Source organism: Hyperolius riggenbachi, chromosome 4 (assembly GCF_040937935.1).
Source record: "Hyperolius riggenbachi isolate aHypRig1 chromosome 4, aHypRig1.pri, whole genome shotgun sequence".
Lineage (NCBI taxonomy): Eukaryota > Metazoa > Chordata > Amphibia > Anura > Hyperoliidae > Hyperolius > Hyperolius riggenbachi.
Window position 1 is genome coordinate 192972252 of NC_090649.1, and position 27117 is coordinate 192999368.

General features: G+C 42.5%; 1 protein-coding gene across 2 annotated transcripts in view; it reads left to right on the plus strand.

Moving 5' to 3' along the window:
- Positions 1–20921, plus strand: part of LOC137571672 (probable cation-transporting ATPase 13A4) — a 134589-nt gene extending 113668 nt beyond the window's left edge. For both annotated transcript variants that reach the window (XM_068281168.1, XM_068281169.1), the window contains 11 exons: positions 1591–1713; positions 2287–2366; positions 2718–2760; positions 5615–5724; positions 6336–6432; positions 6988–7060; positions 9711–9885; positions 15409–15596; positions 16393–16481; positions 19055–19135; positions 20308–20921. In XM_068281168.1, coding sequence (XP_068137269.1) covers positions 1591–1713; positions 2287–2366; positions 2718–2760; positions 5615–5724; positions 6336–6432; positions 6988–7060; positions 9711–9885; positions 15409–15596; positions 16393–16481; positions 19055–19135; positions 20308–20565 — 1317 coding nt within the window. In that variant the 3' untranslated portion in view covers positions 20566–20921. The remainder of the gene's footprint in view (positions 1–1590; positions 1714–2286; positions 2367–2717; positions 2761–5614; positions 5725–6335; positions 6433–6987; positions 7061–9710; positions 9886–15408; positions 15597–16392; positions 16482–19054; positions 19136–20307) is intronic.
- Positions 20922–27117: the final 6196 nt, after the last annotated feature.

Below are 27117 nucleotides of genomic sequence, written 5' to 3' on the forward strand. Positions count from 1 at the left end.
CCTCGCTTTAGTAGTTTTCATTGTCATTGTCTTTGGTTACGCAGCTTTTCAGTGTTTTTAGACCTTGCTCACATTATGCATGTTGACTTTGTAAGACTTTATAGTAGTAGTAGTTTGATAGTGAAATAACCATTAACTAGTAAAATATTGTTTGTTAGGCTTTGTACACATGCTAGATGGTTCTTGGTTGAGGAGGGCAGCTGGGGCCAGCTCTTCCTAGAATCTAACATGTGTACGCCTGGACCAAGGTGACAGTAGGGTCTCTAGGGAGAGATCTGAGATCTGAATGGTCATTCAGAGGTCATTGTTCTCCTCACCCCTTCCACTGCATCAGGTGCCACACCATTGTCCCTTTGCTCCCATCTGAGCCTCGTACTCACGAGGCACAAATGTTGCAAGTCGCACAAAAAAACAACAACACAGCGACAGCTAGTTGCCAGGTCCCTCTGTGCAACAGCTGTACACACGGCGCACAGAGAGACACAGATTCGGCAGAAGCTGTCGTCGAAGGTCCCTCCCCCCGCCGGAAGCTCCGCTCACTGTGTGTGTGTTGCTGTCGCTAGTCCGCATACACACGGCGGACTAGCGACAGTTGCGGCGAAGTTGCAGCGACAGCTGTTACCGGCGATTGACCAAGTCAATCGCCTGTCGACAGCTCTAAGTAGCGACGGTTCGGGGCGTGCGCGTCATACACACGTGCGACCTGTCGCCGCAACACCCACGTGCCACGTGGTTGCGGCGACAGTTGTAGCCCGTGTGTATAGGCCATTAAAGAGAAACTCCAACCTAGAATTGAACTTTATCCCAATCAGTAGCTGATACCCACTTTTACATGAGAAATGAAATGATTTTCACAAACAGACCATCAGGGGGCGCTGTATGACTGATTTTGTGCTGAAACCCCTCCCACAAGAAGCTCTGAGTACCGCGGTACTCTGGGCAAACTGCCACAATGTAACAATGTTCACAGACAGGAAATGGCTGTTTACAGCTGTCTGTAACAGCCAAAACAGCTAGGAGCAGCTATATAACCTGCCCACAGTAAAAATGTCACCATGTAATAAATGTCAGAATGTAAATTGGAGAGAGGAAAGATTTTACAATGAGCAAACACTGACTAAATCATTTATACATAATTATGGTAAAAAATGAAGCACCTTTTTTACTACATTATTTTCACTGGAGTTCCTCTTTAAGGGACACAACTGTACAGCACTTGGCATACAGATTGTAAATGTATATTATATGCTTGATCTGGTAAATGCTGTTAGAAAGTGTTAAATTATTCAGCTTTGATAATAGCTAAAGTAAATATGTGTATAGCTATAATATACAGCTATATGGCACATATGTATTGTGTAAAAAATACTTTTTATCCAGTACAGTAAATAATGTGAGATCTTAACACTCACATAGGGAAACATGGTTAAAAATATTGGCCATCAGCAGTTTTTAGACTGTTCCTTTGCAGAATAATATAGGAGATCAGCTCAGCTGTATGGAGCAGCATTATGTTATGAGAGCAATGAGAAGTCATCTGAATCCTGCAACCTCCTGACTAATATGAAATGTATATGTTTTCTATAACAGGATATCAGCATCAACGTGGAAGATATAATGGAGAGCAAACTACGGAAAAAGGATTATCAGTTTTCAATGAGTGGAAAAACATATGAAAATCTTGAGAAATATTTTCCTGATTTGTTACCAAAAGTAAGTGAGCATAATTGGATTCTGTATTGCATATGACTGCATACTGTATTGATAACACCCGGGAGGATGACAAAGAGATGACAAATTCTAGTGCAGTGTGCAGCTTAATTCATAAAATAAGTAAAAAATCTATCTGTTGCATTACGGTTATGGAATTTAGCATTTTATGTCTAAAGATATTTTGAGCATGAGCATCACAATAGCAAAGGAAACTAATGGAAATAAGAGAGAGCTTGAGAGGGGGGACCCACACTGTCACGCTTTCCAAGTTTAAAATACATACTGGTATTTTTTTTTTTACGTTTTTTTAAACCAGTTTTCTCAAAAACTACAAGGTCTTTTTAATTTTTATTTTACTTGTTCTCACTATTTTCCCTAACACACCTAGCAAAACTAAAATGTTAGCATACATGGGGGCTTTGCTATTTACCGCTTAAGTTGGCAGAATTTAATGTAAATGGCAGAATTATGGGGAATTCCGAACTGAAATGCTGAATTTAGGACAACTAGACAGAATTTGGAATTCCATTTGATATAGATTTTTGGGTAAAAGTTTCCTTTTGATTTCAACAGTTATTGATGAATGGCACAGTTTTTGCAAGAATGTCGCCTGGACAAAAAGCAACAATTATAGATGAGTTTCGAAAGCTTGAGTAAGTAATTATAATTAATATACAGCCTGAATACTGTACTGCAAGTCCTAACTTTGGCCTGTTTCTCATATTGTCTGAACTAGTTCTGACCTCAACCTGTTTACCTAATGATCTGGGCACTGTAAACTCAGTCCTTGTATTACCTAAATTCTTTTAGTCCTGACCTTGACTTCTTTTTACAGTGTCACCACCTTGCTAGTCTACCTGGGCTGATTTAATAAAAAACAAAAATTGAAAACATTTATTCTTTTTTTATTTGTATACTTCCTCCTTCTGGTCTGTTTCCTTTCTGTTTTTCCTTTCTTCACTTATCTTTCTCATTTAGTAAAGCAAAACAATTTTGTTTTTCAGTTACTATGTGGGGATGTGTGGAGATGGAGCAAACGATTGTGCTGTGAGTTGATCAAAAAAGTGAAGTTTTTTATGTAGTAATTGTTCATCATCTTATAGCAAGTATTTTTTTTTTTTTTGTAATACACAATAAATAGAATGACTCAATGCTGCAGAGGAAACTTGTGCAGGCAAAGCTTTTAGCACTATTTGACGTGTGTCAGCAATATATGTCACCTTGTCATTATGCCACAACCCTACGCCCAATAGAGATCTCCTCCCAGAAAGTGACTTACTAATTTCATAGAGTCAACACTCAAAAATGCCAATGCCACACTGATCCTTATAGACATCTCTCATATCGAGCAGAAATGTTCAAGTGGTATGAAACTCAGCATTTACTCTTTGTTCTAAAAGTTTATTTACAGCATAAAATCTATTAACACAAAAAAATGTAGCAGAACAATTTTTTTTTTAAACTGTAAGGGCTGGTTCACACAGACGTCTGGCGGCGGTCGGGAAGGCCGAAAACCGCGTCGTCCTGTGATGTCTTGTTCGGTGGCAGTGGTACGGTGATCATCGGCTTCCTGTCACAATCGGCATTTCTCGTCCCCGCAAGGGGACATGAAGCCGCAGCGGCTAAGCGGCCCTAAAAACCGCATGCGGCAAGACAACGAAACCCTCACCGCAATGTGTAAATGTGTCCCCGTGTGCATTTGTACATTACCTGCCCTGTTGCAGCCTCTGCACGGTGTCCTGTAACCTCCAGGCGGCTATCTGTAAATGCTACTGGTGCTTAGCGTCTGATGCCAGACGTTATGCACCGATGTCAGACGCTATGTGCCAGTAACGCATACGGAAAACCACCCGGAGGTTACGGGACACCGTGCAAAGGCTGCAACAGGCAGGTAACGTATAAATGCACACACAGGGGGGCACATTTATATATTCGAGGGCAGCGGCAGAGCGGACGCGGCGGGCTCAGCCGACTCTCTGAAGATTTCATGCTGAAATCGGATGGGAATCAGCCTGTAGTATATAGGCAGAATCGACAACAGACAAATTTATCTTTAAAGGGACTCCGAGCAGTGCAGAAACTATGGAAAGATGCATATCATTCTCTCTTTCTCCTCTTTCCAATGATATATAAACCGCCACCCTATGCCTTTTAGTTTTCACTATCTTCGCGATTGAAATTGCAGCGGCCGTGATTTCAATCGCGAAAATAGAGAAAATTAAAAGGTGTAGGGTTAAGATTTAGGTGTCGCCAGAAAGAGGAGAAAGAGAGCTTTAAAATGATATCCATCTTTCCATAGTTACATTGTATTACACAGGGCGACTTTTTCTCAGAATCAGCAGCTCCATTCTGCTGAATGCAGCTGCTGACACTGGGGAAAGTGTCGTCCTGTGTAATACAAGTAACTATGGAAAGATGGATATCATTTTAAAGCTCTCTTTCTCCTCTTTCTGGCGACACCTAAATCGTCGCCCTACACCTTTTAGTTTTCTCTATTTTCGCGATTGAAATCACGGCCGCTGCAATTTCAATCGCGAAAATAGCGAAAACTAAAAGGAGTAGGGCGGCGGTTTATATATCATTGGAAAGAGGAGAAAGAGAGCTTTAAAATGATATGCATCTTTCCATAGTTTCTGCACTGCTCGGAGTCCCTTTAATCAGATTTGATTAGAGATAAATTTGTCTCTGGGCCTGATTCACAAAGCAGTGCAAAGTGTTTGCACGCGAGTGAAAAGCCCTTTATCACACCTAAACTCAGTTTAGGCATGATAAGAAGAAACTCGCGCGAATTTTCCGCACGCAAAGTTTTGCGCGCGCAACCGCGCATGCGCGCGCGCAGCGCTCCCGCTTCGCGCGTAGCGTCCATTAAGCCCTATGGGACTTTGCGCGCGCGCGTGCGTGGTTGCACGCGCAAAACTTTGCGCGCGGGAGCTTCGCGCGAAGAGCAGCACATATCGGTGATAACTAGGTGGTGCAAAGGTTATCACGCCTAAAGTCTTTTAGGCGTGATAACTGAGTTATCACCGCTTTGTGAATCAGGCCCTCTATGTCAATTCTGCCCATAATCATCAGGTGTATGGCCACCTTTAGACACAGCACTTTGTTCTTCAGTGGAAAGCTCCTGAGAGCTTCTGGCTGCATCCGAAGAGGTGATAACATAATCTTTTGTTGACAGTCCTTGGTAGCGCTCTCTCTCTCTCCCTCTATATATATATATATATATATATATATATATATATATATATATATATGTATATATATGTATATCAGCTATGAATAAAATGCAATGGCAGCTTCCAGAGCAGATACACTGTACTTTCAGAACTTGTAATTTGTAAACAGGCAATATTACTTGTGCACGAAAGCTAATATGGTAACTGAATAGGTAATGAAAAGTAGAGAAAATATTTTTATTGAGTGTTATGCCAGAGTTTTATCCCACTTTAAACTCTTGGTGAAAATACCAAAATGTATTCTGTCAAGAATTTTATGTTTTACTCAGGTTACTACATCTTGAAAAATAATAGAGCTCGATTCACAAAATGTATCTCCTGAATGATCCCTTTTTATCTGTTTTATCTCACAAATTATCCTTCCTCATCCGCCATATCTCATGAATGACCTGTTTTATATCATGAGTTATCTCACCACACCTGGATTTTCAGGAATGATCTCCCCTTTTCTGTTTAGCTCATGACTTATCTCTCCTTATCCACCTTATCTTATGAAGTATCTTTCCTTGTCTGCCTTATTTGGTCATGACTTATCTCTATATAGTTGAAGTGTAAAAAAAAAAAAGTAAGGTGAGATGATTGAGTTGTGTGAACCAACCCATACTAACCAGGATTGGAAATGTTTGTACTCTTACACTTATGAATGATACTTACGCTTTTTATTTTAGGCTTTGAAGATGGCCAATGCTGGAATTTCTCTGTCAGTAATGGAGGCTTCTGTGGCTGCCCCTTTCAACTCCCATGTCACCAATATTGAATGTGTTTCTGAACTGCTAAAGTGAGTTATTTGTTCATGTTGTTGCATGTATAGCTCATTTGCTTTATTGCTTAACTAGCAGTTAATGATACTGGAGTCTGACCATTTCTTTCTTTTTTTTTTACTTATGTCATTGTTTTTATTACTCCACTAGGCTGGCCCAACACATAACTCTGATTCATTACCTCCAAAACTCCTGATCGATCAACTTTTAATTAGTTTTAGCAGTGAAACTTTCACTCTTGGGCCCTAATGCCCAAAAGGGCGGTAAATTTGCCGTGCACAGGCAGTGCATGGCAAATTTACCAGTAAGAACAGCAGTGTCTGTTGCACAATTAGCGAGCTACGCATTACTGGAGTGATGTGCAAGTTGCTATGGTAATGTGTGGCTTACCATCTCTTACCATAGCAACGCAGGCATTACCCCGGAAATGCGTGTGGTGCTAATAGTGTAATAGGCGCTTCTCCCATGGCATTAATACCAGGAAAATTGCAGTGCAGTACTTGCGCAAAGCAATTTTACCAGCCTTTCATGCATCTGGCCTATAGTGGGGTTTTACTTTTAATACAAAGCTACAACAAGCTATATACTCGGTATGAAACTTATTTATTGTGTCGTTTAATTTTAACAGGGAAGGACGGGCTGCACTTGTCACATCTTTAAGCATGTTTAAATACATGTCTATGTTTGGATTAATTGAATACATCAACACACTATTGCTCTATTGGGTAAGATATTAATATTTGCTGAATTGCTGTCTATTCTCTTTGGCTCCTTATAGTGATCCCGAGGTGAAAATAAATTGATGAGATGAACAATTACGTTTATCCTCCTACTCCTTAAAATGACTTTTTTAAGTATCACAGATTTTCTCTTATATTTAAACATTTACAACATAGGTTTAATGTTTTACTGTCTCGAATCAGTGGCAGCCTATTAAGTGTCTCAGAGTTAGAAAAAGGTCAATAGTTCATGTATTTTATCTCTCTTTGCCTCAGAAGTTGTATTCTGCCAGGAAAACCTTTATGGCTGTAATTTGCTTATCATTGATGTTTACTATATTCAAGGTACTGGCAAGACAGGAGCTGTCACTTCTATGTCTAGAAATTAACTCTTTCAGGCAGCAAAATAAAACAAGTAAAACAGCCTGGTCATTAATATGTTTTGTACTGTACATACACGTGTTTATCTCATCATGTCACATATCGCCTCGGGTACACTTTAAAGCATATATAATTTATGTTGATTAAAATATCTTGAAATATCTTGAAACTGTCTTACAGCAAAGAAACATTTTTGGGAACAATCAGTTTCTTGTTCATGATTTTGCAATCATGTTTGTCATTTTTCTAACAAGTAAGTGGGCAATCCTTTCCTCAATTTTCTTGCATAACTAGCTCTAGTTCATTTCTTTGAAAGCTGAACTTTATAGGAAAAATAATTATGCAATCTGTAGTGAGAGACTAATAATGAATAAGACGCTTGCTTTTGCTTTCTGTTTTTGGCTTGGCTTACAAAAAAGACAAGCAGAATGTAGAACAAAGAGAATTAATTTGTTTTTACACAGAAGGTCTCCATAGTTCTACAGGACACCTGAACTGAGAGGGATATGGAGACTGCTATATTTATTTCCTTTTAAACAATACCAGTTGCTTGGCTGTTCTGCTGATCCTCTGCCTCTAATACTTTTAGCTATAGACCCTGAACAACCATGCAGATCAGATGTTTCTGACTACAGTCTGACTTAATCTAGTCAGATTTTAGTTACAAGTTACATGCTTGTTTTAGGTGTGCGATCCAGATATTACTGCAGCCAAAAAGATCAGCAGGACTGTCAGGCAAGTGGCATGGTTTATATGGAAATAAATATGGCAGCCTCCAAACCCTTCTCAGTTCAAATGTGCTTTAAAAATGCTTCTGAGTTCACAGTTATTTTCAATAATTTATTATGTGTTCTAGGACCATTCTTTTTTTTTTCTTACTGTATTTATGGATAATAGGGTCAGACTTTGAGAGGTAAAGAGACAGGCAGTGTTCTGATTGGTTAATTTTCTGAACTGGGTCCACAAGAGTGATGTTTGGCCATGTATATTGTTCTGATAGAAGTAGACAAGACACAGAACATTTATTTCACGCTTTTCTCCTGGTGGACTCAAAGCGCCAATTGCTAAGAAAGTTTTGCTTAAAGCCTGTAATACTAGCAAGATGCGCTCTGTGTGCATACAGTATCATGAGTTGCACTATATGCACAATGCATGCTATGTTACTTGCATAAGTACCAGCAGGGCCGGCGCTACCATTAAGGCAAAGGAGGCAGCTGCCCCAGGGCCCCAGAGCTTGTAGGGGCCCACAGTGGCTACAAGAGGAAAAAAAATGTTCAAATCGGCCTTATAGTTTTTGAGAAAATCGATTTTAAAGTTTCAAAGGAAAAAAAAAACACATTTAAAAACATGCCGACTTTAATGGCTAATAGCAAATCCACCTTAAATGCTAGAAACCCTAAATTTGCAGGATATGTTAAGGAGATCATTAGAATTAAGAGGAAAAAACAATTTTTCAAAAAGACCTTATAGTTTTTGAGAAAATTGATTTTAAAGGACTTACGAGGCCAGGAAATCAGAAAAAAAAGTTAGCTACCTGCTTCAGCTTGTCAGGCACGGAGGACGCCGTCCGCGCCCTCTGTGCCGTTCTGCTGGGTCCCCGCCGCTCACTAGCCCCCCTAACGGTCCCCGACCGCGCGGCCCGGGTCTGGCTCTCCAGCCTGTACAAACATGGCGGCCGGAGCTGGCCGCGGCTGTGCAGTACGCATAGCCGCGAGAGCAGCTGCGCAGCTCTAAGGCCAACCCCCGATCCACGCTACTGTTACATGGATTGGGGGGTTTGGCCTTAGAGCTGCGCAGCCTCCGTGCCTGACAAGCTGAAGCAGGTAGCTAACTTTTTTTTTTTTTTCTGAATTCCTGGCCTCGTAAGTCCTTTAAAGTTTAGAAGGAAAAAAGTATAGTTTTAAATGCGGTAAATGTCACTTTTAGTAGCAAACCTAACGGTAGTGTAATTTTACATGCATCAAACGAAAGCGCAATAAATTTCCTGACGGGGTTTCCAGGGGGTCTATACGCAGCCGCAGCGCTTTGGCTAGGGATCGCTATACAGCCACAATATGGCTGTATGAAGATCACAGGCATTTTTTCCTATTTTCCCAATTTTTTTTATGTTTAGAGTGTGGGAATTAAAAAAAAATAATTATGTGGGGTCCCCCCTCCTGAAACTTTTTAACCCCTTGTCCCCCATGCAGGCTGGGATAGCCAGAATGTGGAGCTCTGACCGATTGGGACTTCACACCCTGACTATACCAGCTGCAAAAAAGGTCCCCTAATGCTGATTTTTGTTCCGGGGTATATGTTGGGGGGGCCCCCCAGGTTTATTTTGCCCTGGGGCCCCAATGTTGCTTAAACCGGCCCTGAGTACCAGTAAAATTGATGTGTGCTCTCTGTGCATGGCACCTATAATGGGGTTTCCTGAATAAAAACCTATGGCACGCACTGCTGCAGCTGGGGGAAGGGTGAGGGGTGGTGCAGATGAAAAGGACAGCCATGGGCTGAAAGCTGTGCAATGCAATGCAGGGTGGCTTGACTTGAGCTGTAATAAGTTGTGCTGATAAAAACAGTGGTCTTGGCCATGAGCAGCTCATCTGCTGCAGCCATGCAAAGCAAGGAGTCATGAGGGATTGCATCGCAGTAGTAAGAGACTATAAGATACAGTTTTTGCAGTCAACTGAATGTGAATGACCATCCCTAGCTGTCTTACCCACCTAGGCCATGGTCTATGTGATCTAGACAGAAATCTGGCCCTGTAAATTAGTCATCAGAGAACAAATGTCACATGGAAAACTTGCAGGCAAACAATATGTTGCCTGTAATTTTAGTTTAACACATTATAATTACTTTACTGTGCTGTACCAGCAACATATTCTGTTATCAGTGTTTGTTTACTCCGCCTTCTCTTTCAGTGAGTTCCACTCCTGCATTCAATAAACTGGCACCATACAGACCACCAGGCCAACTGATCTCTCCATCTATGCTGCTTTCAGTGGTTTATAACGTTCTGTTCACAATAGCCATGCAGACCTATGCTTTTCTTATAATCCAAGAGCAGCCATGGTACAGCAGAGATGATGTCTACAGGTAAATCTAAATCATATCCAATGAGTATGACATTTATAAATAGACTAAATAATACATTAAATATTCTGACCACAAGGGTTAAATCATTTTTAGTTCAGGTGATGGTGGAGGTCTTGGTACGTGCTAAACTTTATCTTGGTGATCAGAAAAACAGTACTAAAAACAATACAAGCTGTTTGTTAAGATAAACAGCATCACCATTAGCAGAGGCGTAGCTAGGGCTTCCAGCGCCCGGGGACAAAGACTATTAATGCGCCCTGTAAGGAGGTCAAAAAAGGGGCGTGGGCATGGTAATGGGTGGGGCCAAATATACATGACCTTAGCAGTGGTGTAAAAGGTCTGGCAGGGAAGTTTGAGCTCTGCCATAGTGTTTCCTCCCAAAATACATGTAATCTGACAGCATTTCACCAAAAATACATGTAATTTGGCAGAGGTTCCTCCAAAATACAGATATTTGGCAATGGTTCCCCCAAAATAGACACAATCTGGCAGCAGTGGTTCCCCCAACATACATATAATCTGTCAGCTGTTCCCCAAAATACACTTAATCTGGCAGCAGCGGTTCCCCAAAAATACAGTTAATCTGGCAGCAGTTTCCCCAACATAGGTGCCCCCAGTATAGGTAACCAGGTCTATAGGTGTCCCCAGCGGTAGTAACCAGGTAAATAAATAAAAAAAATTCCCACAGGTCACAGCTGGGGACCCAGCGCCCGGGGGCACGTGTCCTACCCCGCCCACCCCTAGCTACGCCCCTGACCATTAGGGCACTATCTTGCATCATGAGATGGACCTGCTCAAAATGATCATGTGGTCATTTCCAGTGACCCATCCTTGCAGAGTAATGATGGGTCTCAGGGGCGTAACAAACAATAACCATGCAAGGGACGCCTCCGCAGGGGGCCCCAGAAACCACAGGGGGCCCCTTGGGGGGAAAAGTTTGAGAGACTGACAACTAAGGGCATGGAGAGAAAAAGTATTCTGCTCTCGTACCATTGTTATATTGACTGCATGTGTCCACCACACAGATAAGGAATCATACGTACTTTGGAATTTGTACACTGTCCCTGCTCCCTAGGGTTTGTAAAAAAAAATCTCACACTGCAGCAAAGTTCTGATGACTTCATGTACAATGTTACAAACAAAGGAGTCACCGGTTGAAAAAAAGTTGTAGACTGGTCTGGCCCTTATTCAGCAATCCCTCTGAAGAGATTTCAAGATTCTTATCATACAGTGGAGTGGGTAATATTGATGTCTGACTGTTGCTGCCTCATTGAGAGCTTTTTGTCTCATACTGAGTCCAAGATCCTGTAATAACAGTATCAATCAGTGACATTCTGAATGTTTTGCCAAAGTTACAGTGAATACTATATCTTATGTTCAGCATGTCATTGTTGTTCCTCCATGTCCACAAACAACTGCACCTCCTCGGCTGACACGGTTAAGGTCATCAAGTTTGCAGATGATACCACCGTCCTTGGCCTCATTGGCGAAAACGGGGAACAAGAATATCGGAACGAGATTGAGCGGATCTACAATTGGTGTAAGGTTAATAAACTCATTCTAAATACGGCAAAAACTGTGGAGCTGATCGTGGACTTCAGAAAGAATGCACCTCCTCCCAGCCCGATTTCCATTGAAGGAACTGAGGTCTCCAGGGTGCAAAGTGCTCGGTTCCTGGGCACCACCATCACTGACAGGTTGAAGTGGGATGTGAACACCACCATAACACAAAAGAAGGCCCAGCAGAGGCTGTTCTTCCTCAGACAATTGAGGAAGTTTGGAATTCCACGTGAACTACTGATCAGGTTCTACACGGCCACTATTGAGTCTGTCCTCAGCTCCTCCATCACTGTTTGGTACTCAGGGGCGAGAGAAAAAGACAAGCACAAACTCCAGCGAGTGATAAAAGCCGCTGAGAGGATTATCGGGTCACCCTTGCCCCCCCCCTGGACCTCCTCCACACATCCAGAATGAGGTCCAGGGCCAACAAGATCCCACAGGACCCCTCCCACCCTGGTTGCCGTTTCTTTAACCTCCTTCCCTCAGGACGCCGCTACAGGGCCATTCACACAAAAACCACCAGACACAGAAACGATTGGAAATTTGTGATAACAGAGGTGCCAAATTAGAATAAAACCATCTAAAATCAGTTTAAAAGGAGGGGGGTTGGTGGATACCACCCTCAGGTATATAAAGACCAGCGCCAGCGCCTACTGGGCCTAAAAATCGATACAGCTTAGTGTGTCTCCAACACTGATTGCCTGATGAAGCGGGCATTTGACCCGTGAAACGCGTTGCATGCCTGGAGATTCTATAATACATTATATTATTCATATATAACGACTTATTGGCTGGTCTTTATATACCTGAGGGTGGTATCCACCAACCCCCCTCCTTTTAAACTGATTTTAGATGGTTTTACTCTAATTTGGCGCCTCAGTTATCACAAATTTCCAATCTGATCTAGTCCACCCTTGGTGGAGGGGTATATCCCCATTTGTTTCCTGTCTACAGAGAGCGACTTCTTAATACCTGAGTGGGGTCAGGTTACAATTCTCCCCACCTGCGCTTCCAGTGGTTGCCTTTGTGGTAACCCAGACTTGTGAGTATATTACTTGTTATTTTAACATTGTTACTCATTTTTTGACATACTACACTATATTGGGCTCTCGGTTTCAATTTTTATATTTTTCCAAGACACAGAAACACCTTTTTCCCCCAAGCAGTCCTTCTCCTCAACTAGCTTTCTCCAACGACATCCCGCAGTCTCCACCAGCCACGCAAGGAGTCATGTCTGCATGTTTGAACTCTAGCCGTGGCATCGAACCACATCCCACGACTAGCCGCTAGCATTACATGTTTACAATTTGCATTATCGCGTGTTGTCATTGCACTACGTTGTTGTTGCTGCTGTTATTTCTTGCTGCTGTCGCTCCTGTTGTTGTTCACACTACTGTTGTTATTGCACTATGCCAAATGCCGTTTGTTACCACAAATAATTCCGGGTGCGGTACCTGCCGCACTTGGCGAATAAAGCTTATTCTATTCTATTCTATTCTTATTCTATGTAGCATGTGCTCTCATGTAGTAAAATAATACGGCTGTGTGTGTATGTATGAACTGGGAGCAGAGCTGCGACAAGTGACTTGTCGGCTGCAAGGGGCTGGAGGAAGCCCCGGGTAAGTAGATCTGGGGGTAGCATAGATTGCCTGACATTTCCTTTAAGTGTAAGTGTTTTTATCTGCATGGGGAAAACACATTGGTTCTCAGTTTTCCTGTGCACAAAGCGAGGGGGAGGGGCCCATCCAAAGTTTCACAGGGGGGCCCAGTGATGTCTAGTTAGGCCCCTGATGGGTCTGTCAGAAAACCACAATAAGGCGCTGCGTAATATGTTGGCGGTTTATAAATACAACAAATAAATAAATAATAAATAAATAAGGCTGCCCATACTATGACTGAACCCCTGCCACGACTCACTCTTGGTAGCAAACAATCTGGATCATAAGCTTGGGATGGTGTTCTCTCCAGAAGTAAATTTGGCCATTGTGTAAAGTCAGGAACTATGTAAAGCTTATCTACTAAATTACCTTTTTCCATCCATAGTACCGGTTGATGACTTCGGCACCATTGTCTCCTCTTTGTAGTGTTTGCATCACTGATGAGTGGTTTTGCAATGGTATCTTGTCCATAAAAACCTTGCCTGTGGAGTTTCTGCCCTTCTTGCTCTTTCGATACTGATAGGATTTGTGAGCACAATATTCAGCTCTGCAGTCACTTTTGTAGTTGCAGACATCCTCTTTTTTACCACAAATGTAAGCAATATTCATTTGTCTCTGTCACACAACGCACATTTCCATCCACACTGGTGATTGTCAAATGTAGTTTTACCATTCTTACTGTATACAGTCAGAATCTTAGATACTGTGCCTCATGATGCACAAAACATTTCCTCTTGGCGCTTTGAGTCCGCAAGGAGAAAAGCGCAATATAAATGTTATTTGTCTTGTCTTGTCTCTACCTTGGTTACAGAAGCACCCACCATATGAGCCCCAACAATCTGGCCAATGGAATTCTATAAGCTCTGACAATATTCACTCAGAACTGCACAAAATGCTGTCTTGATGGCAAATGATGCTTGAAAGGTGTAGACATGCATGTTTGCAGACATGCAAGGATCTTGCACTAATGATCCTGCACTAATGATCCTGCTCTTGCCAGCTGGCTCCCTGCTTTGTCCGTGCCCCTATCCCTGCAACATGGCGTGCAGAGTGCGCTGATCAAGACTACTTGTGTCCCCTGGCTTGTGGAGCAGAGCGTGCAAGCAATGTGCAATGATCAGGGATTTTTCCTGTGTGTCAGTCGCTGTGTCTCATATCTGTGATGCCATCTAATCATGAGAAACAGCTGTATCATCCTTGAGGCACACCTGGTTATGGGGAAAGGGGCTGACTTGTACTGGTGGTACATCTGGCTACTGTGAAGGGGGCTATACTGGAGTGGGGCTTATACGCGAGTCAATCATTTTTTCCTGGTTTCTGAGGGAAAATTGGGTACACACGAGTCTACTTATATAATGTGACTATATACGGTACATTATATGACATTAGCCCTAATCTATTGTGGTCCTCACCGGCTGGAATACATAAAATTTCTACCTGTTGCCTCTTCTTACAGTAAAGTGTAGACTTGCAGAAGTGGGCTGGACAGGGGCTGGATTCACTATGTGATCATGGGAGGCCAACAATTTTGCATAGCAGTTCTAGAGATCAAGGTTTGAAAGAAGCAAGGAAATAATTTGCTCATAATCATTATGTTCTCCCAGTGTTTAGACAGTTTTCAGCAGGTTTTCTCCCACAATCTTTCTCTGTGACAGAGGCGCTCAAACCTACTGCTTGACCCACTGAGTTGGCTCCCATTTTTGCCTGAGGAAGCGGGGTCACGCCCGCGAAACGCGTTGCATTTGTGGAGTTGAATAAATTATTTGTCAATTCTGTTTTATCGAGACTCGAGTGAGTTTTCTTTTTTGTAAGAGGGAGGTAAGTCCACCCTAACATCCCCCTCTGCTTTTAAACGGTTTTTAAAACGTTTTACTCTACTCTGGCGCCTCTGTATACCGAGCTTTTGCTGATCTTCTAGTCCACCCTGGGTGGAGGTGTGCATCCCCATCTACTATCTACAGAGAGCGACTTCTTAACCTGAGTGGGGTCAGGTCCTAATGCTCCCCACCTGCATTTAAAGTGGTTGCCTATGGGTAACCCGTGTTTGTGAGTATATATACATAAAATTGTATTGAACTCTTCATTTTACCTGACAATACTGCACCATATTGGGCTCTCGATTCTCTTCTTGTTTTTAAGCACAATTCTGAACATTGAAACATTTATATATATATATATTATAAGACTAGTGAAGTGGACATTTTTGACTCTGCTACTACATAAGAAACATTGCTTGTGTTCCCAAAACTGAAATTGTTCATTGCTAACCTTCCTACATTAAACAAGTATTATTATATCTTTACAGTGCATGTAACCCAGTGAATTCAAGCTTGAATCTAAACCTTACCTATGATCTAATACACAAAAGAACTAAGAAGAATTATGAAAGCTTTGAGAACACGTCATTGTGGCTGCTTACAGCTGTGCACCTGGTCATTCTGGCCTTCACCTTCTCAAAAGGAAAACCATTCCGTCAGCCACTGTATACTAACTGTGAGTGCACTGGTTACCTTGGCATATTAGTACAACTTCTGTGAAAGGGAGGCTAAAGCCTAAATGAAAAAACAAAAAAACAAAAAAAAAAACAGATGCTTGCCTAAGGAGAGGTAGGCTTTGGGTCCTATAGAACCTTCCCGTTCCTCTCCTCGTCCTCTCGTTCCCCCGCAGGCTCCAACCAAGCGGTCGGAGACAGTGCTCTTGCACTGCGGGTGGGCTTCAGAAGTCTTCGGGAGCAGTCGGGCTCCCAAAGATGGGCCGCTCCATACTGGGCCCAAGTGAGCACGCTCTCTTGCACACTCACACATGCACAGTACGGAGTCATCCATCTTCGGGAGCACATGAGCTCCCGAAAGGCTTCCAAAGCCTCCCGCGGTGGGAGATTTGGATGGTGGAGCCTGCAGGGGAACAAGGACACCGTGAGGAAAATGGGAAAGCTCTATTGGACTCAGAGCCTTCCCTCTTCTTAAGTAAGTATCTGTTCGTTAATTTGTATAGCTTCTGATTCACTTACAGCTATTTTTAATGATGCTAAAGCATGCATACAATTTGTAATGCAAAACCCTGTAAGACTGACTTGAAAGCATCAACAAAATTGTACTAAGGCTAGTCTCACAGTCTGATTGCATAAATCTTGTGCTGTAGGGATGGTCAATGTGATTCAAATAATTCTGAGTTGACGCAAAGATTTATGCTTATTGCAAATGCTTGCAGTTTGAAAACGGCTTGTTCAGTTTCATGCTAATTTTAGCACTATTTAAAGCCAAGCGACTTACACCACCTTTCTTTGCAGACATCTTTATGGCCACATTAGTGGTGGAATTTGCTCTCACACTCTTCTTCATATTTGCTGATATTAAGAATATGTATGTTGCTTTGGAGGTAAGTGCACTGATTTGAAAATTATTTAAACTGAAAGAATGGTTCTCAATATACTGTATGACAGATTACTATTTATAGTGCTCGAATGTTATCTTACTGCATCAAATGACACTTCAGCACAGAGGTGTCCTAGCCACGAGGCAAGGACAAACGGTGGCCTGGAGAGCCAGGTGTGGGAGAGGCGCCGCCGCGGGGGGAAGTGCCCACCTTCCCCGCCAGACTGTGCGACCCCTGTGGTGAACTGGCCGCTGCGTCTAATAGACGCCGCGCCAGTTCATCCCCGCTGCCCGCAGCTCACTGCTCCAGCCTGCATAGTCTTCCGGCAGGCAGAGCAGGGCTACGGGAAGATGGCGTCCGAAGCCCTGTACTGGAGACTATTTGTGTCTCCAGTACAGGGCTTCAGGCGCCATCTTCCTGTAGCCCTACTCTGCCTGTCAGCATGGGACTTTCGGAGGCTGGCTGCGCTGCTGCAGGAAGATCGTCGGGGGAGCTGCTCCCAGGGAGAGGAGTCTTCTGCAGGTGAGTAAATGCTTTTCTTTTTACAGGTAATTATACATTTGCAGTGAAACGCTTCCCGCAGTAGGATAATTTTCTGGTGAACGCTGGCCACATTAAGATTATTTTCTGGTGAACGCTGGCCACATTACGATTATTTTCTGGTGAACGCTGCCCACATTACGATTATTTTATGGTGAATCATTGCTGCGTTATAATTATTTTATGGTGAAACATTGCTGCGTTACGATTATTTTCATCAGGGGGCACCACACGGGGTTTTCTCGCCTGGAGTGACAAATTGGCTAGAGACACCCCTTCTTCAGCAGCCCCATAACCTGTTGTAAAGCTTTCATCATGTAGCCAGAGGGGAAAGTGGGAAGATCAGTGTGGGTGAGGTTGATGCTGCTTGGCTTAGAACTATCATTATTCAGACTGCAGAGATCTGCAAGGCCTCATTTGCAGTATAGGCTATATTCACTAAATATCATCAACATTGCAGTGCACAGGTAGCACGCAGAAAGGTATCCACTACTTACGCCAACTATAGAGCGGCAATTTCACAGTTAGTGCAACCTTCCCTTTATTTCGTTGCCTAGCTGTCTAGCAGAAACATGATGCTCTGCTCACTTGTGTTTACAAGCAAGGCTGAGGTGACTCAGCGATTGGGAAGAAAAAAGTTAAGGGAAGAAATGACATCAGTAATTAGCCTCAAACTGTGGGTAAAAGACATGATTCCCACCAGGAACAGAATTCTCTTCATTTGCTATATAAAATTCACTGAAATCAAAATGTGGACAGTACAATACATGTGTTATGTAAGTAGATCAAGCATTTATCTACTTATATATGTGTTTTTCCCTGGCCTAGTATGGCTAATCCTCCTGCTTTAAGCAGTTCAATTAATGCAGGGATGAGGCTGGAGCAGTGGGCATGGGGTAAGGTAGACTCAGAGGAGACATGGTTAAATGGACAACTAGTGGAGGGAGATCATGAGAGAACAGAAGTAACTTCATCCAAACTACCAGAACTGATTGAGGGGAAGGAACATGGAGGAAAGAAGGAAGGGGGGGGGGGGGGTAACATGTTGAGCTTAGATGTTACTTTGATAGTTATGATTTTTAATTAAGTAGGTACCTATGTCTTGGGCACTATGGTAGTTTAGAGGTGTAGAAATGAGGAAATGTGGCAAAGAAAAGGGGTGGTCTGGCTTATTGTGAAGACATGAGTACAGAGAAGTACTATTGCTTAATGACAGTATATACTGCATTGAATTAATGCGGTTTATTCTTGTGATAAAGAAAGTAACAATTGAGGACAGATTTTTTTTTTCCAGTTGTGGGATTTTTTGTGCCACAGCTGATGGATTAGATGGGGGGAGTGAAGAGTGACAAAGGCAGCCTTATTCAGAGCCAAACTGCGGTTGTATTAGCAGGTGGCTAGGTCAGGAGATGAGAGATGTGATTGATGAGGGATCAGTAGATTGAAAACAGACAGCTGCTGCCATTCTCTCTCTGTAAAAGCAGATAATAATGCAAGCTCATCCACAAATACGGAAAAATGTTCTGTTATTATGCAAAGTACATAATGCAGACAAACATTTTGGGCAGGAGCCCTTTGTCCCACCTGAAATGTTGTGCTAATCTGCATTATGTACTTTGCATATTAAAAGAAAACGTTTCCATATTTATGGTTGAGCTTGGGTCATTATGTGCTTTCACGGTTCTTGACAGGGGTGGTGGACTACCCTGATGGACGCTGCTGTTCCTACACTGCATGCATGCGCTTACTTTGCGTAGCCTGCAGGACCTATGCATTTTTGCCACTCACTCTCTGGCCATATTATGGTGCTATTATGGCCTGATCTTTTTAAAATGTAATATTTGAGATTGACCCTGGTAATGATTTTTCACTTACAATTTCATTAAACATTGATATTTTATTCTACCCAAAAGAGTTTCTACTTTAGTACTTTGTATACTATGGTTGGTATGTTTGTTTCTTCATGCTGTGGTGTTTTTTATTTGTTACAAATATCTTGTCTATCAACTGAAATGTTATAATTTGTTCTTCCCCAGCTTGTTTGCACACCTATGAGCTGGAGAATCCACATGTTGGTCATGCTGATCATATGCCTTGTGGTGTCATTCATGATAGAGGTCAGTATCAAGCGACATTCAATTGGAGAATTCTGACTAAATTACCATTAAATGATATTAAAACTACAGGTACTATTTGGTAGGCATAGCCACCCACCATTTAATTATGTATATTTTTGGGGGTAGCAACATTAACATCACCCCTCCATATTTTTCAGTTTAGTGTACTAAGAATTACAGATAACCCAGAAAACTCTTGGTGAACCAGAACTGTTGGATTATTGTTGCTCTGTAACATTAAAAAGCTGACACATCATTACATTCCAGTGGATCTGGAGGCATGGCTGGCTTGCAGGGACAATGGATAATTTGCATATTTCAGCAGTGATGTTCTGGGTGTTAAGTGTTCTCCAGGTGCCCAGAGCAAGTGATACATTACCTGTCCGCGGCCTCAGTTTGTCCCCCGCATCCGGGTGCATTCAACTGTGCATACACTCACACCCCACATGGTTTCCTAGTAAGGGTGCGCGTATGACATCAGACGCCATACACGTGGCCACGTTACTAGGTAGGGGGGACAGCGCTGGGGGTTTCGTCGCATTCGGCAATCATCCTGGAAGTGCACTCCGTTACCGCAGCACACCCAATCAAGAAAGTTGGCCCAACATCATGCAGCATGTGCGATTGACTATGCAACCAATTTTGGGCCCGAAATTAGTTGCAATGTTGGTCGGGCATGCACTTGGCAGCACCGATTTTCAAATAATCAAATCGGATGGTCAATCGGCCACCAAATTGCCTGATGTATAGCCACCTTTAAGAAAACCTTAACTGAAAGGGATATGGATGTTTCCTTTTTAGCAATACCAGTTTTCTGGCAGTCCTGCTGTTCTCTTTGGCTGCAGTAGTGGCTGAATCACACACCTGAAACAAGCATGCAGCTAATCCAGTCTGACTTCAGTCAAAGCACCTGATCTGCATGCTTGTTCAGGGGCTGTGACTGAAAGTCTTAGAGACACAGGATCAGCAGGAGAGTCAGGCAACTGGTATTATTTTAAAAGGAAAAATCCATATCCTTCTCAGTTTAGGTTCCCTTTAAGTTATAATAGATGTTGTAATCAAATCATATCAAAGGATGTATTGCTTGTAAGTCTTTTTTATTTTGTTAGGTATTTGCTCTGCATATTTACTAGGATGTTTCCTGTTTAATATATTTCATTTGTCTTTTTCAGGAATTCATTCTGGACAACAGAGCCCTCTGGTTGGCTTTGAAGAGATGTTTGAGATTAAAACCTGGAAGCAACTATAAGAAGTTAAGAGCTGCACTGGCAGAAGACCCACACTGGCCACCCATTGGAGACACAGTTTATGCACAAAGTAATCTGCTAAACGGTGATTCTAAAACATATACTAATCCAGCCTACGAAGATGAGGATGATATTTCTGACATTAAAAAAGTTTCAAAAAGAGCACGGTCATTAGGCGAATGAACACAGTGAACAACTTAGGCTGCTCTTCAGAATTTGACTTTAGATACCCAATGCAGAAGAATAAAACAAAACAAAAAATAGACATTTTCTTGAACTTAAAGTGAGTGCTTAAAGTAAGCAGAGAAAGAGAAAAAAAATAAAGTGAACAGAAAAATGCCTGAAAGCACATTGCACTGCCAAGACTACAAAATCATCAATGTTTTTGGTCTAAACACATTCTGTGCAACATGAAAATAGCTGATCATGTGATAAAAGTGTACTTCACTTGTGAGAAGACATTTTTCTTTATTGTATCTATAGAAAATATGTACATTATAATGTGAATAAAGATGTATAGTAGTAAGATTCTTAAAGAATGTGGTATTTGCTTTTTTCAGAAATTAGAAATATAAATAGGACCTCTAAGTATATAAGAACTAATGAATGCACTGATCCAAAAAACAGCTGGGTCAGGTAATTGTTTATTTAGATTGCAAATCCATACCAGTTGGAAATAGAAAACAAATCATCACCTATTGGTTTTATAACTGTAGATCTAGAACTCTATACACAATGGAAGTCTTAAGACACGACTATGTATTCTATAGGATGTCAGAGCCAAGTTAATAAATAATAATAATGCTACAGAGCTAGTAGTGGGACTTTACTGTGCCAAGCTTGTTATAACCAGCAGATGTCAGTAAATTCACATGTTCCAGTGTCTGGAATAACCTTTTGTTAGGATCTCTCCTTTTCAATTTTGTATGTGAAACTTATGCTGAAAAATGAAAGTACCGTATTGTAATGGATTGCGGAGACACCGCCGTGCGGTCTGACAGCGAGGCGGCTGGTTCCGCGTTCAGACCGGCGTTTTCTCCGCAGCAGCATGCGTCTGGTTTGTCTGAGCCTAGTAGTGCACACAGATGGAGAGCTACGCGCTAACAGGCAGGCCCTTTATGCCAATAGGAGAGGGATCAGCTGATCAGGACGATCAGCTGATCCCAGCGCAGTAGGTGATTGGCTGAATCGGACTGGGCGGCGCTGAGGAGCGCTCTGCTATATATACATCTTGCCTGTCAGTTGCTGGTTGTCTGCCGTTGCGAATGCTTATGTGTTAACACTCAGACCATAGTCAGATCTCATAGTGTGTTAGAACCAGGTGGACCTGGGAATTCACACTTAGCCAGATTACTGTGTTATTACTGTGTTATACTTTAGACCAGTTCCAGGGTGTTGAGACCACGGACCTCACACCCAAGCTTAGGGATACTGTGTTATTGCTGTGTTATTCTTTAGACCAGTTCCTGGGTGTTGAGACCACGGACCTCACACTCTAGACTAGGCCTCTGCTTGATATCTGTTATGACCTATTGCTCTCTTGACCCTTCTCCTGCTCTCTGATTCGGTACCTACGCATATCTGATTACCTGTTGCCGACCCTGCCTGTCCCTGGTTACTGAATCAGCCTTCTGTCTCTGTACCTTATCTGCTTGTGTGTTGCCGACCCAGCCTGGCTGACCCTTCTACCTGTGACACCCCCCCGGTGGGGTGTCCAGTAGCTGCAGGGGCTCCCTGTCCCTCAGAGGGACCTCTCTGCAATCCAGTCAGGGACTCTATCTCATAGGAGTCCTTTGACTGCAGTAGAGTCTGACTCCCAGCAGTTCAGGGAATCACTGGCTCTCTGGTTATCTCCAACCCTGACTAGGAGATACTCGTTATACGGTCTAGGGTCACCTGCTCCTCGGGTGGTCCAGGCTCATATACTGTTGCACCAAACACACTTTATCAGGTGTCCAGAGGTTAGTTATACTTGTACTATTGGTGATTCTGCAGATCATCAATAATCAGGTATATATCTGTATTCTTGGTGATACTGCAGATCACCAATAATCAGATTCTCTCTGTGTGCTGACAACGATCGTTACACATATATACTCGCATATAAGTCGACCCGCATATAAGCCGACACCCCAACTTTTACCTAAAAAACTGGGAAAAATGATTGACCCCCATATAAGCCGGGGGTAGGAAATGCTGGATTGGTGCAGGCCGCGTTATCCCCCCAGTGTGTCCCAGTATAGCTAGTATAGTGCCCAGTATGGGTAGGTAGTGCCCCAGTATAGCTAGTATAGTGCCCAGTATAGCTAGTATAGTACCCAGTCTGGGTAGGTAGTGCCCCAGTATAGCTAGTATAGTGCCCCAGTATTGGTAGGTAGTGCCCCAGTAGAGCTAGTAAAGTGCACAGTATAGCTAGTATAGTGCCCAGTATAGCTAGTAAAGTGCCCAGTATAGCCAGTAAAGTGCCCAGTATAGCCAGTATAGTGCCCAGTATAGCCAGTATAGTGCCCAGTATAGTGCCCAGTATAGCCAGTATAGTGCCCAGTATATTGCCCAGTATAGTGCCCAGTATAGCCAGTATAGTGCCCAGTATAGCCAGTAAAGTGCCCAGTATAGCCAGTATAGTGCCCAGTATAGCCAGTAAAGTGCCCAGTATAGCCAGTATAGTGCCCAGTATAGCCAGTATAGTGCCCAGTATAGTGGCCAGTATAGCCAGTATAGTGCCCAGTATAGCCAATATAGTACCCAGTATAGCCAGTAAAGTGCCCAGTATAGCCAGTATAGTGCCCAGTATAGCCAGTATAGTGATCCCCCCTTCCCCCCGCCGCTCCCTCCGTGGCCGCCGCTGCTATTACCTGTTCAGCCATTACATCGCCGTTACCAGGGGAACCGCTCTCTCCTGCCTCGTCACAGCAGCAGCGCCGGGCACGCTGCTGTGATACACATTATGCGCATGATGGAGACTGGAGAGCAGAGCGAGAGTGGCACCCGGATTAGAGGAAGCGGCCGCCGGCTGAACAGGTAATAGCAGCGGCCGCGGAGGGAGCGAGCGGGCAGGGGGTGGGGTTGGGGGCGCGGACCACCACCCACCACCACCACCCACCTCCCAAGCCTCGCATAAATGCCGACCCCCCAACTTTTGGCCCTCTTTTTGGGGGTCAAAAATTCGGCTTCTATGCGAGTATATACGGTAAGCCGGTTTTCCCCCCCATGTGCTGCTTGCTTGTCATATTGATTTTATTCATTTCAGTCATTTTTGTGTTATTGACCTGGACACAATTTTAGAAGGGGTTTCACAATTCCAGCTATGGTATTGGATTCTTAAAAGACTGGTTTGATTTTCGAACTTGAGCTTATTACTATTTACTGTATTATTATAATTATGGATTTAAAGTATATTGTACTGTCATCTTCCATAGGGCTGTACAATGTAATTAGTCAGTGGCGTAGCTAAGGAGCTTTGGGCCCCGATGCAAGTTTTACAATGTGGCCCCCCAAGCACTCTATAAATAACAATTGCATACCTCCCAACTTTTTGAGATGCGAAAGAGAGACACTTAAGCTACGCCCCTGTAACACCCCTGATCACGCCATGTCACACTCCTAGTAATGCATACTATAAAGACTTCATAAGAAAAATATGTTGTTTTATAATTCAAACCACACAGGTCCTTTCTATCCTGGTTCATTTTCCTTCATATTAACATTTTAAAATTAGCAATATATTAAATTAAAGGATGAGAATAAAGAAGGATGGGAAAAAACACATTTTTGTAGAGAAATATATATATTTACATAGAAAGTGGGACAAAGTCCTAAAAGAGGGACACATGAGGAGGAAAGAGTGACAGAGTTCACAAAGAGGGACTGTCCCAACGATAGAGGGACAGTTGGGAGCTATTGTAAGATTGTAAGCCTCTGGCAGGGTCCTCCACTCCCTAGTGTAATCTACAGGATCATGTGCTCCTGTCCTATGACAGCCTGTAATTGTATTACTGGGCCTACCTAACCAGCCCATATCGCATGATCATGTATTTTGTACAATTTGCATGTATAACTTTGTTCTATGTGTATAACCCTATGTCTGTCATCCTTGTATCATTGTATATATTTATTGTCCAGCGCTGCGTAATATGTTGGCGCTTTATAAATACAATAAATAATAATAATAATAATATGCTGTTGATACGGCGCACCAAAACCTGCCAATGGCAACTACAGTGTCAGAGGTGCAAGAAGGGGATGGGGAACAGTTTGTTGATGATTACCGCTATTCAAAGTATCTATAGAAGTAATTATTATTATGAGCACAGGACCAATAGAGAGCTAATACTGTAGTTGAGGGAGGGCCCTTCGGGGCCCCTCTGGCCCAAGCCGATGCGGTCACAACCTCTGCAACCCCTATTGCTACATCCCTTTAATTAGTATTACAAGACATTGTGCATAAGACAAAGGAAGCACATAATAAGTAGAGATGGCCTGAAATGTACGCCGGTGGACAGTATTCTGCAAACTTCTACTGTTCGCATTCATGGCGAACAGTGAACATTTGGCGTGTTCGACCAGCCCCCCATACATCATCATTGAGCTAAACTTTGACCCCTTACCTCACAGTTAGGAGACACATGGAAGCCAATCAGCTAGCACTCCCTTCTGGATCCCCCCACCCCCTATCAAAAAGCAGTTGCGGTGTTCATATTGGATTCATTCTCTGCTGGCTGCTGACTGTTAGTGAGAGAATGGTCAGACTTGCTGCAGGTAGGTAGGGAAAGCATAGGCCTGTGTTCTTGTTCCTCACTTGCTGTGAAAGCACCCTAAACAGCCCTTTTTGAGGGCTAGCACATTGGTCTCCTGTGTTTTTTTGTGTGTGACACTCCACAGCCCACTGACACCCAGAGAAATGTGTGCACACTACTGCTGTTGCTACATTAACTTGCAGATACAGAACCACTCCAGTGCATTATTATTTAACTGTATTCTGATAGTACTATTGCATTTCTTTGAGTGTGGCACTCCACAGCCCACTGACACCCAGAGCTGTGCATAATGTGATTTCTGGCATTTAGGGATTAAAACCCGATTTTGCGTCAACTCTGTAATTTTTGGTGGGACTTTTAGCATGGATCCCCCACTGGCATGCTGCATTCCAGGAGTTAGACCCCTTGAAACAACTTTTCCATTACTGTTGTGGCCAGAAACAGTCTTTGTAGGTTTTAAAATTCGCCTGCCCATTGAAGTCTAAGGCAGTTCCCCGAGTTTGCATGTTTGCGAACATTTGCGGGAAATTTGATGTTTGCGGCATCTCTAATTATAAGTATGACACTCCGAAATGGTCTACAACACAAAAACAGTTTCAAGAAACAATAGAGGAGGGGGCCATACTCTTGCAGTCTTACAATCTAAATTTGTTTATCCTTATAAGCAAAATAATGTGTCTTTGCTTTATACTATATATGATAATCTACTGGTACATGATAGTGGTTTGAGTTTGAAAAAGAGGCACAAATGACATTTTGGTGAATCCTAATATTTAACAAAAAGACCCATTATTATTTTTTTAGAAGATTTACTTATTTAATCTTTTAATATTTAATGTTTTAGTTTTTGTCTGGAGTTGTTTATCATTTCAAACATATTACTAACATAAAAGCAAGCAATCTATAGATGTTGCTCAACATTATGGCCCATTGCAATTAACTATTTCTCCTGAGTTTCCTCTAGATGAAATGTTTCATACCTTGTCAATAAAATATCCTTGAAACAACAAGCAAGAAAATAGAATAATTTTAACAGTATTTGTCACCTACTTTTTGGTACTTTTTCAATTGCAGTGTGCTAAAAAGTTATTTTAAGCAGAAGGTAAAATATTATCTCCGAGGTGAAAACTTAGGAGAAAAACCAGGTTGGTTCATTAAACATCGGTAATATTACAGTGCATGCACAGCACATGGCAATATTACCGTTACATCCATGCAGAAGTACTGTGAGATACGCTAGTAGCATGACCTGCGGTACTCCAATAGCACAAATGGTAGCGTGACTAGAGTACCAGGTGTCACGTTACTTGCATATCTTGTGGTACTTACGCATAGAAGTAATGGTGATATTGCCGTGATATTACCAATGTTTAACCAGTTCACCGCTGAGGGGGTTTTGCCCTTATGGGCCAGAGCAATTTTCACCTGTCAGCGCTCCTCCCTTTTATTCGCCAATAACTTTATCCCTACTTATCACAACAAAATGATCTACATCTTGTTTTTTCACCACCAATTAGACTTTCTTTGGGCTGTATATTTAGCTAAGAATTATTTTGTTCTAACTGCATTTTAACTGGAATAATAAGAAAAAAATGGGGAAAAAAATCATTTTTTCTCAGTTTTTGGCCATTATAGTTTTAAAATAAAACGTGCTTATAAAGCAAATATAACCTCTCTGAATGCTCTTTTCCACCCTGAAGGGCTGAAGTCATTCGCTGATCTCCAAAAAGATTACAACCTTCCCCATTCACAATTGTTCACGTATCACAGAATTTTTAACTTAATCAGATCCAGGAAAGTTAAGCTCCCAACCCTACCTAGCCATCTTCTCACGACCTTAAATTATAAAGAAACCCAAAAAGGAGGGATCGCAACTTGGTATGAGGCCTCCCTATATCAGGATCCGACCCCCTTACAAAGATACGCTATGGCGTGGTCTAATGACCTTCAGGTTCCCATTCCAGAACAATATTTATTA